This window comes from Coloeus monedula, assembly GCF_965178545.1.
Source record: "Coloeus monedula genome assembly, chromosome: 5".
In the NCBI taxonomy this organism is placed as follows: domain Eukaryota; kingdom Metazoa; phylum Chordata; class Aves; order Passeriformes; family Corvidae; genus Coloeus; species Coloeus monedula.
In genome coordinates, this window is record NC_138785.1 from 576319 (window position 1) to 587443 (window position 11125).

The 11125-nt window shown below is 44.4% G+C and overlaps 2 protein-coding genes across 5 annotated transcripts in view; both read left to right on the plus strand.

The window, feature by feature from the left end:
* ANKRD17 (ankyrin repeat domain 17) overlaps window positions 1-3087 on the plus strand; it is a 70688-nt gene extending 67601 nt beyond the window's left edge. For all 4 annotated transcript variants that reach the window (XM_082281811.1, XM_082281812.1, XM_082281813.1 and 1 more), the window contains 3 exons: window positions 1132-1307; window positions 1414-1578; window positions 2493-3087. In XM_082281811.1, the coding sequence (XP_082137937.1) occupies window positions 1132-1307; window positions 1414-1578; window positions 2493-2552 (401 nt within the window). In that variant the 3' untranslated portion in view covers window positions 2553-3087. The remainder of the gene's footprint in view (window positions 1-1131; window positions 1308-1413; window positions 1579-2492) is intronic.
* Window positions 3088-4962: 1875 nt separating this feature from the next.
* On the plus strand, window positions 4963-9067 carry COX18 (cytochrome c oxidase assembly factor COX18; the record flags this gene model as incomplete). The annotated part of the gene is made up of 6 exons (XM_082282497.1): window positions 4963-5229; window positions 6337-6437; window positions 6645-6808; window positions 7596-7708; window positions 8030-8140; window positions 8796-9067. 6 exons carry the CDS (start codon window positions 4963-4965, stop codon window positions 8967-8969), a joined length of 930 nt encoding a protein of 309 aa, XP_082138623.1. The 3' UTR covers window positions 8970-9067.
* Window positions 9068-11125: the final 2058 nt, after the last annotated feature.

The following is an 11125-nucleotide window of genomic DNA, read 5'->3' on the forward strand; positions in this document are numbered from 1 at the left end:
ATGAACTTTTTTCATATTGATGGAGTTTTTTTTGCTGAGTTGATTTTTAATTTCTTTAGGTTTTTTGCTTGGGATGGGGGGTGTGAATATTGAGACTGTGTTGGGTTGGATGTCTGGAAGTCCTGTCAGCCTCCTGCACAAAATGGGGTTTGCCATGAGTTCTGCTTGTGTTGCTCAGGGCTTTATCCAATCTACTCTGGAAAACCTGCAAGGATGGGAACTGCTCCGCCTCTCAGAGCAATCTGTTCTGCCCCTTGACTGAGTGCAGACAGCTTAAGGTTTTAATTGACTGACTGTGCTCGGGTTTTTCCCCAAATACAAACCCGTTTTTTATTTGGCTAGTGGTCTTTTCCCAGATAAAGCTTTAAAAATTCAGTATTTATTTGCATTGTGTGGCTGGAAAAGTCCTTCGTGCCTGTCTTGGCTTTTGGAATGCTGCTTGCTTTCTGCTTTTATCAATTACTTCAACATTTTGATTTTCAGTTCACAATAGGATTGGCTCTTCTCTACTTGAGTGTTAGGGTGCCTCAGAAATGTTTCTGTACCCCTTCTCCAAATACAGTTTTCTTATGATTTGTTTTGAAAATTTGATTTTTGGATGTCTGGGGTTTGAACTGTAGCACTGATACCAAGCTGCCTCTGGTGAATTCGCAGAATTAGAACATCAGCCTATGTCTGCAGCTGGTCATTTTCTGGTTATGCTTTGTACGGATACTTCCGTGTCCCTTAGAATATTAAATAATTAATGGAAGAACGGTAGTGAAGTAGAGCAAATAGTCGTCTTAGTGTACATATGCTTTCCACAGCACCAAAGGCACGAGGAATTCAGGTTTTTGGAGAACCTGAGGGTTTTGGAGGAGGGAGAGTTAGCCCAAATTCCAGCTTTGCTGTTGAAATGGAGGAAAGTTGCAGGGGCAGCGCTCTGGTTGCAGGTAATTGTTCCAAACCCCTGGCAGTGGCTCAGGGTTCCTGGCTTGGGGGCTGCAGGTGCCATTTCTGCTATCTTCTGTCCTCTGTGCTCCTGAGCTCTAGTGCAGGTGGAAGCCCGAGAGCTGCGGGGTGAGCAAGCTTGGAGGCTGGAAAGCGGTGGTGAGGGGTGTTGTGGATGACGCTGTGTCTCTCTGCTGGCAGATAAAGTGGACTGGTGTCACAGCGGAATGGGGAGCCACATGATCCACAGGCCCATGTCTGATCCAGGCGTGTTCTCGCACCAAGCCATGGAGAGAGACAGCACGGGAATCGTAACGCCTTCTGGTACATTCCATCAGCCCGTCCCTGCAGGATACATGGACTTCCCAAAAGTTGGGGTAATGACCTTCTTGGACCCGATACGCAGCATGAACCCCCTTTTGTCCTTCTGTCTGTAGTAGCATTCGTGAAAGCATCCTGATTGTTTCTTTTCCTTCCCCTCAGGGAATGCCTTTTTCTGTGTATGGGAACGCCATAATTCCTCCCGTAGCCCCCATCACAGATGGTACTGGAGGCCCCATCTTCAATGGGCCTCATGCTGCTGACCCATCTTGGAACTCGCTGATAAAGATGGTTTCAAACTCCACAGAAAACAACGGGCCTCAGACGGTAATTGTTCCATTTTTTTGGACTGTGTATTTTACTCAAAATACATCATGATTCCTGTCTGTGCAGTTGTGCATTTGGGAAAAGAAACCTTGGGGCAAAATTTCATAGGAAAAGCCAATTTATGTGCTCTTAGTTAAGCTTTCCTTTCCCAAGAAGGGAATACAGCAACAGGACTGCTGCTGGGCTCTGTAGTTTAGGATGTCCTGACTGTGTTAGGAGTGCACGGAGGAAGGGCATAAAGCAGCTCTTTAGGAAGGGAGTAAGTAGCTCTTTGCTGCTCGGATCTTGCCTGGCTTGTCCACTGAATATAATTTAGGCAGAGGGATTAATTCCCCCTAAACCTCTTGTTCGTACTCAGGAACTAATACTATAATGGAACATTAGTAACTCTGGTTAGATTATGTCCTGTGATTATGTTTAATTAGACAGTGAGCTCTGTTACACTGTTACTAAATAAAGATGTTTCTGGGCTTAATTTGCTTGGAAATGATCCAAGCTGTGGGGAGCAGCTGCCAGCTCTGGCAGGCCATAGGTGTGTGGGAGAGGAGGTTCGGCCACAGTTCAGGTATTGCTCTGATGTGTCTTCTGATCTCTGCGAGGTGATTTCTGGTTTAATGAGGAAACTTTGTCCCCCAAAGAAGCTTTACTTGTCCCCAGAGCTGAAGGTGTTAGGGGAAAATAAGGCAGCAGAAATCAAGTTCTTGTTTGTTTGAACTCAGGGTCAAGAGCAGAGCAAGTCTCTTGCTCTGGGAGCTGAAGGATTTGGGAACTGGGCTTGCAGATCATTTGCTGCACACACAGAGCCCTGATAATTATCCTGGACAGGGAAAACCGTGAGGCCTGCAGTGTCCCTGTGAGCTGTGCCCTGCTTGGAGCAGCCCAAAGCACGGTGTTAATGCAGGTTTCTGTTGCAGGTGTGGACTGGAACTTGGACACCTCACATGAACAGTGTGCATATGAACCAACTGGGCTGAGTGGGATCAACGTGCTGGCCTTGAGATTCCTTTCTTTGCAGAGGAAACCACAATTGGCAGAAACAGTTTATGTGCTCCCAGATCATTCTACTGATGTGCTTGACTGAAGTGTGTAGGCTTTTTGCAGAAGAACTTACTAACTGACCTTTTTCTGTGAACATTGTGACCACCCATTCCCCACCATCATATGTTTCAACTTAGTTAGACTTTCTTCTTTCCTTTCCTCCTCCTTTTTTTTTTTTTTTTTTTTTTTTTGACATAACTTTCTGTTGAAGCTGTTCTTTGGCTGGTTGGTTTTAGTACTGTAAACTGCTTCTGAGCAAACACAGAAATTTAGCAAAATTATGTAAACTTGATCCTGAAGTTTTAGAATGGCAAATAAATGTACAATTGTTTACATAACAAATGGCTAAGCAGAAAGTAAATTTCAATATGTCAGTTATAGAGGCTCTACTTTATGTAGACTTAAATTAATGTGAGATATGTACCTTCATATTCAGAAATCTGGATGTTTCCTTCATACATTAAACTATTAATAAGCATAACTTTTCTACTTGTGTAATTTAAGTAAGTTATAAAAAGAAAAACACCCCAGGCATTATCAGAGGGCGTTTTCCAAATGCGTGTTGGATTTTTTTGGGAATACATACGTTCTCTATTTGACAGCTGGGGAGAGCTTCCCCGCTAAAGGCTCCAAAATGCAGGTCTGTTCAGAATAAGCCCTGTCAAGGTTTATTTGGAGAAGTCCAAGTGGGAATTCCCTTATACGTTGTCAGGAGCTGTCACCTCTGTGGACAGCAGTAGCAGGAGATTGGGGGGGGCGGGGGGGGAGATCCTCTGAGGCTGGGCTGGGTGAGCAGTGACACAGATTCAGTCAGGATCCTTGTACAGTTCCCATACAGAGCATTTAAAGGAGATCTACAGCTCGGATTTAAGAAGTATTACTTGGTTTTACTATGGTTCCTGCTTGGAAAACCAGGAAAAAACACCTCAGCTGCCCACAGAAACTGCTGCCTTTTAACTGTTGTGATACTTGAGGTGTCCACAAGCCTTTTGCATACCCAAGTCTGTATACCTGCCGTTAGGTGCTGCTCTGAATAAAAGCAAGCTCCTTTTTCCAGCTGCCTGATCACCTGAAATACATCCCGTAAAGATCTGGTGGTAGCAAAATTAATTCCAAAGTGAGGAACTGCTCAGAAAAAGGATTGAAACTCCATCTCACACCTTACCGTGGTGTGGGTTTAGTGCCCTTCCCCTCTGCTACAATCATTTGCTGCAGGCTTTAGTGCTTTTTGGGGTTATTAATTAGGAATCCCACTGAGAAGTAGTGCTCACTATTTATTACAGCCATGAAACCGGAGTATTTTGTTGACCTGACAGTTCAGTCCATGCCTGCGGTAGCACAGGCTTGATGCCACCACTGTGGCAGTGGGCTGGGCACAGGAGATCCTGGGTGGGGGAACTGGACCATTTTTATTCTCAGAGCCTTTTTTTTCTTAATTTTTCCACAATGTAATGCTTTCTATTTGTCCAATAAACCAAGGAGCGTACTCTTTTGGGAGCTGGCAGGTGCTCTTTATTTGGGAAAAGGGAACAGAACCAGGGTTAGGACAAACATGGAGAGCAAGAGAACATGGTGCAGAGTGTGTATGGCCTAAGGGGGATTTTGACCTCTCCTTGCCACAGAAGGGGTAAGGAGACACAGTTCAGAACCTGGCTGGGCAGGAGAACACTGCTAATGTGGAATGAGAATGGCTCGTTAATGATTAATTGCTTGTGAATGTAATTGTTAGGCCATGAGAGTTGGGGCTGTTGAGCCTGGAGAAGAGAAGGTTGTGTAGATTCGTCATGGCACCATTACAGTATCTGAAAGGGCCAACAAGCAAGCCCAAGACTTCTCCTTGTCAGAACTGTAGTGATAGGACAAGAAGTAATGGGTACAAATGGAAAAAGGGGAAACAGGCTAGATATTGGGAAGAAATATTTCCTGGAAGAGGGGTGAGATATTGCCCCAACCCTGGGGCTCAAAGGGCTCAAAGGCAGTTTGGATAAGACCTTGACCCTTCACGCAGGGTTCGGACAACGCTCCCGGGCCCGTGGTGTGAACCTTGGGGATGTCCTGTATAGGGCCAGGTGTTGGACTCCCTGATCCTCGCGGTTCCCTTCCAACTCCGCGCGTTCCGTGGTGTGGTGGGAGGTATCCCCGCCAATGGCAGGAGGGCGTTGGGACTACTCTAAGCTCCATTCCAGCCCGTACCAGTCTGGTTACAATATAATGCAGGTAATGGAGCGAGGTGCTGCCCTGCCCTCGCTGCCCTTCCCGTGCCCTCAGCCGCCATGGCGGCCACGGCGTGGCGCGCTCCGGCGGCGCGCGGGCCGCGCATGCGCCCCACGGGAGGAAGCCGTCGGCATGTGGCGGCTCGCGCGGGCGGGCGCGCGGGCTCCGCCGGCCCTGGCGGCGGCGGCGGCGGCGGCGCCGGGCGGCCCCGGCGGCCCCGAGGGCTGGTACGAGTGGGCGGCGCGGTCCGCGCCCGTGCACTGGGCCGAGGGCGGGCTGGCGGCGCTGCAGGAGGCCACCGGGCTGCCCTGCTGGGCCGCCATCGCCTGCGGGGCCGCCGTTCTGCGCAGCGCCGTCACCCTCCCGCTGGCCGCGCACCAGGGGCGGCTGCTGGCCAAGGTGGGAGCGCGGGCGGCTGAGGGGGCGCTGAGGGGCGGGAGGGGCGGGCGGCTCTGAGGCGGGGAGAGGCTGTGAGGGAAGGACTGATGGAGGGGCTGAGGAGGCCGCGGAATAAACATCACAGTTCTTTAATTGCAGCGGCTTTAGGGGCGTTTCGGGTTTTTTAAAAGAATTTCGTTATATTTTGTGCACGTTTTGGTTGCAAAAGTGAGCGTCTATTGCACTCTCGAATAATGGGGTCTCTTAGGCTGCGGGTAGTGACTGTTCACTGCCGACTTGTGTCCTGATGGACTTCATTTTATTACTCTTTATTTAATTTCTCTCTCTATATTATTATTTATAGATTTCTGTCATGTGTAACACAATATATTTATATATTACGTGTAGTATATCGTAAATAATACATTCTATCATAGACATTTTCTATTATATATAGTTGTATGTTATTATATATATTTGGCTGTTATTTTTATTATTGTCATTTATTTATTTTTATCATTGAGGTGGCATTAAAGCTGGGTCTTTTTAAGTGAAGTAGCTCATCACAAGTCCTGAATGCAGGCAAAAAGACACTTGTTAAGAATTGCCCTGATTTCAGCTGTGATAGTACTCATTTTCTTCTTAAAAAACTATAAAATCTGAAACGATAAATCTGAAATTCTGTTTTCATTTCATGCAGTAGTAAGGGAGTATCTTTGATTGTCACTGTAATTACTTGTCACTGTAACACTTGTCGCTGTTACCTTCCCGTGGTTATTTCGTTTGAAGAGAAAAGGTGTTCATTGATATTGAACAAGGCATTGACAAGATGTCTTGTCCCTCACAGGCATTTAATACCTGTACAGGTATTAAATTATAGTGATAATTAGTATGTTTGATACCTGTGCTGGCATACAAGGGTAATTCATGTGTGTAATACCTGTAGAGGTATTAAATTATCCAGGGGCAATGTGTATGTTTAATTTCTGTACAGCTATTAAATTTTACAGTGATATTTTAATAAGTGTAATACTTGTTCAGCTGTTGAATTACTAATGACAGAGGTGAGGAGAGGAGGCGATTGCTACCTGCCGCTGTGCCCAAACAGTTCTCCTTTTCTTTAGCTAGCTGGAAAACCTGCAGCCCGAGATTAAGGAACTTGCCAAGCGCCTTCGCTATGAAGTTTCAGTGCGTGGAAAGCAGCTGGGGTGGTCTGAAAAGGTGGCCAGGTACGAGGGGGACTGTACACACCTCCTGAATCCGTTCCGGAATGAGGCTTGGCAGGAAGGAAGATCCCACAAACAACACTTTTACAGGAAGATTCTGCCATTGCCCAAAGCTTAGATTTTCTTTCCCCTCCTACAATTTATCTATCCTATTCCCTTTCAGGCATTACGCATTTCAAAGCTCTGAACTTTTGTTTTCCTCTCCGAAAGGTTTCACTTCACGAAGAACATGCGGAGGATTGTTACGGAGCTGTACGTCCGGGACAACTGCCACCCCTTCAAAGCCACCCTGCTGCTGTGGGTGCAGATCCCCATGTGGGTGTGCGTGTCCCTGGCTCTGCGCAACTGCAGCGTCGGTGCCCTGGGCTCAGCAGGTGCTGCATCTGGACACCTGTCTTCTCTCACTGTCCCTTTTTATTCCTCTACTGCTTCCACAGACACCTTGTTGGTTAAAGAGCACAGTGTCCTGAGCTTGCTGTACAAGCTGACATAAAAACAGTCAGCTACTAAGGTTTTAAACTTAATATAGTTTGAACTTAATCTAATTAATTAATATTAATAATAGATAATAATATCATTTGAAATTAGTTTTAAACTTAATGTAGTCTGATAATCCTATTCAGCAAGTAATATTACACATGCCACAGCACACTCACTGTTAGTCTGTTTTTTTTTTTCTTTCATGTGAAATACTGTAGACAAGGTCAATGTGTGAGGATTTTTTAAATTAAAAAAAATTATATACCAGTTTTTTAGACAAGCGTTCACAGTTTGTTCTTTTAAGCAAGAATGTAGCTAGTTATAGAGTTATTAAGAAAAATACAGTATTTTCAAAATCAGGAAATAAACACTGTAAGTTACTGCATTCTTATTTTTCTCATTGACTTGTAAAATATTTGAGATCAAAGTAGTTTTTAATCACAGATTTACCTGTCAGTGGCTGTCATGAGCTAAGATGGGTCTCAGCTTGTGTCTCCCACTTTTCATACTCAGATTGGTAGCAGAGTGTTTAACCAAGGATTTCTGCTTTAATCATATTTCTCATGTGGATAAAACATACCTAGAAACTTGGGTGTATGATTTAACCCATGGTACAGTTCTGGCTCACTTGAGACAGCAAATGATACTGAATTCTGTGTTTTCTTGAAATGTTTCCTATAGTACAAGAACAGTTTTCATCAGGAGGAGCACTGTGGTTTACGGACCTCACGGCACCCGATTCCACGTGGATTTTGCCCGTTTCCCTGGGGCTGGTGAATTTGCTGGTGGTAGAGGTACGTTGGTGGAATAAACCAACAGTGGTGACTGCAAAGGGCTAACACATAAAGGTGGCTGCAGATTATCACTGCTTTAAATGCACTGGGCAGAAGTGAAAAATAATCTGTTTGCTCTGTGTATTTTAATGCGTAGGTGTCTTGTTCAGAGACCTCAAAGTCTGATGTGACATGTCTCAGATCTACTTGAGCTTCAGTAATATTTAGTCTTGACTAAAATTTCTTTTAGAATGCTGCTCTAATGAGCTTTCTGGGTGTTAATCCTCAGTCTGGTCATTTCAGAAGGACGTTGTTTATAGCTGTGAGTTTCTCCTCTTTCAGATCTTTGCTTCCCAAAAAAACCCGCAAGTTTCCCGGTTCCAGAAGCTTGTTACGAACTTCTTCCGCGTGGTGTCTGTGGTGATGATCCCTATTGCTGCCACGGTGCCCTCTGTAAGTACCGAGGTCACCTCTGGGACGTCACCTGTGGCTGGTCTGGTTGGTGCTTAAATGACAGCCCGAATGCCTCATGTGTTTCGTATTGCTGCTGTTGCTGTGTGCTTGAAAACAAATCACATGTTTTGTCTATATGTATGTTTAAATCTTGATGCCTTTGGAATATTTTTGTTTAACGTCCTTTGTGTAGTCTGAAAAAGGAGAGGAAAACTTTTGTAAAGACACGTAGGCAAATGTTTGTTAAGTGGAAACCAGTGTAGTTCTTAAATTAGGAACTTTTCCACATCTTTCTTCAAACACTTCTCATTTTTACCAGGTTTTCTACTGCAGAGTATTCTTGCAAAAACAAAGTGTCTGGTTGTTTGGCTCATTCAATGATAGTTTCAAATACAGAAGTTGAAGCAAGTTTAATATGAATTAATTTAAGACCTGTTAAGCCTCAGTGTAGATGACACTTTTCCCCCAAAGAGTTCAGAGACAGACAGTTACATTTCACGTGGAAGCCATTATTGCAAATGAGAGGAGGAGTGTTTTAGGTGAGTTATTTTTATCAATACCTGGGAGTACCCCTCAGCTGTGGTTCGGGAGGAGTTGCCTAAACCTGCTGTTTTCCTTGCCTCCAGGAAACTGACCTGTGCTTGTCTTGTTGCAGTCCATGGCGCTGTACTGGCTGTCCTCGAGCCTCGTGGGACTCTCCCACAACCTCCTGCTGCGCTCTCCCACCTTCCGCCGGCTGTGCTGCATTCCAAGGACCAAATCCGACTCGGAGACTCCTTACAGGGACATCATGGCTGCCTTGGCTGCTAAGTACAGCTTCAAGAAATGACACTGAACTGCAGGAAGAGCTGTCTCAGGAAGGAAGTAGTGCTGTTTCAGTGAGATGTACTTATTTGCTGTATATTTATTTTCCAAATAAAACACTGGCTGGCCATAAAGAAGGATTGGTCAGCAAAAATGTGTCTTTATTGGGTAGCTTTGTTTCAAGTGTGGTCATTTTGCAGTTGCAGTAGTCCAGAAATCCAGGTTTATCTCCTGAATTATTGTAAGGAATTGGCCAGGTGAGTGTTAAATAAAACCGTGACTCATGTACGGTGCCTCTTTTTTACTGTAAGTCCTGAAGGTAAAGAAGTTCAGGGGGTTTTTTTGTTAAAATTATCAGGAATTAATTATTTACTTGAACTTTTTATAAGATTCCAAGCTACTACTGTGATGTAAACTAACAAAAATCGGAAGCAGAATTTTTAACGCGGACTTGGAAGCATTTGTTTGAATTGTTGTGATAGCCTGGTGGAACTTTCCAGATAGGGCTGAGATACACTTTCTGACTAAAATCAGCAGTTTAGAAGAAAAAGTGCAGATGTCATTGTACTAATAACACTTCACTTTACGTGTGGGGATGTTTCACTGATGTCTTTCACTGTTTTCACTGTTAGGAATCTCAGAACATCAGTGATAGCGTTATATCCGGATGCTGCCAGGATATTCTTATACCAAAAAAAAACCTCCCCAAAACAGGTGTGAAACTGAAGGTAACACAGCCAAAAGCATCTCATCTAATGGTGTCTAACAATTCAAAATCCGCAGGTAAGGAGATCAGAATGTATGTGACAAAGCCCTTTCCAGGTCTGCATTGCAGGTAGGATAATGTTCTAGCTTTTTAAAGGGCCTTACGGATTTCTCTGAATGTTGTATTGTCATTTTGCCTCAGCCGAAGGTGTTGGAAAAAGACTCTGCAAAAGGGAGTGAATTTTTGTGTCTGGGAAGCTGGTGGTAGGGGGAGCTGGTGCTCCATGCAGTGCTGAGGAAAGTCAACTCTCCTTCCTCAGCAGTCTCACCTGAGAGAGTCTCACGTTCCCAGCCTGTGAACAGGGCAGGCTGACAACAGCTATGTCTTTTGTGTAGTAAAAATATAACATGAGGTTTCTTAGCATAAAGGGGGCTGTGAAACTGCTCACTGAAAAAAATGCCTCACAGCTCTTATCAGGACCGCATATGTTCAGTGCAGGAGATTGTAATATTTGCACTTCTCCATTTATTTATGTTTATTTTACACACTTTTTACCTTATAAAATTACATCCAAGACCTGCCAGTGGGAGTTAAAAGAGAATAAGGTTTCTCCAGTGAGTGTATTTGGTGGTGGATTTCTTACAGCATTATTTTAGGTCTGAAAGAGGGTTGTTGTAACACTGCGTGTACTTGGGAGGTAGACTAAACTTAAGGAACTGAAATCAGACAAGTACATGTTCCCTGAATGGGTTCTGTTCTGGCAGAACTCAGAAGTGCTGAAATATCCTGGCTGGAGAATACATGTTTCATTCTCTGTCTCGAAGATGCAGTGTAAACTTCAAGAGTAGGGCTGTGATGCTTCTTATCTTTGGTGGTTGTGCTTTTGTTTACCCAGAAGCTTACCTCTGTTCTCAGCCATAGTAGTGACTCTGTTCAAATACTTCGTCTGGCCTAAAATCCTTGTCTCAGTGTTTGATGCTGTTTCTAGCAAAGTGGATTGGAGCTTTGCTGTTTGCCTTCCCATGGTGATGTAATTATTTTGTTCTCAGTTTCCATGTTGATGAGACAAAGATGGAGCAAAGATACGTATAATGATGTGTGTCAGGTCGAATGAGTCCTTGTTGACTGTGGAAGGGCCAAGGGAGGTTTCTGGAGAAGAAATAAAAAAAAAACCTGTTGAGGTGTTCTCTGAGAAACCCAACTGAAGTGTCTTAAAAAAGCCTGTACAATATTCTTTGTGCATGACACTTTAAGTAATGTGATCTATAGCCCTGTTTGGCTTAACTGTGTCTCCAGCTCTCCTGTTTGCCTCCTGTTCTGGCTCTGCTGAAAACAAAGAAATTCTAAGTAAATGACCAAAACCCAGTAGTAAGAAAAGAATTTCGGTTTTAGAAAGGAGGGCAGTTTCCTTCCTAACTTCCATCTGATTATTAGCCTGGAATGCTCTAGGTGAGGTGAGTTGGCCCCTGTCCCAT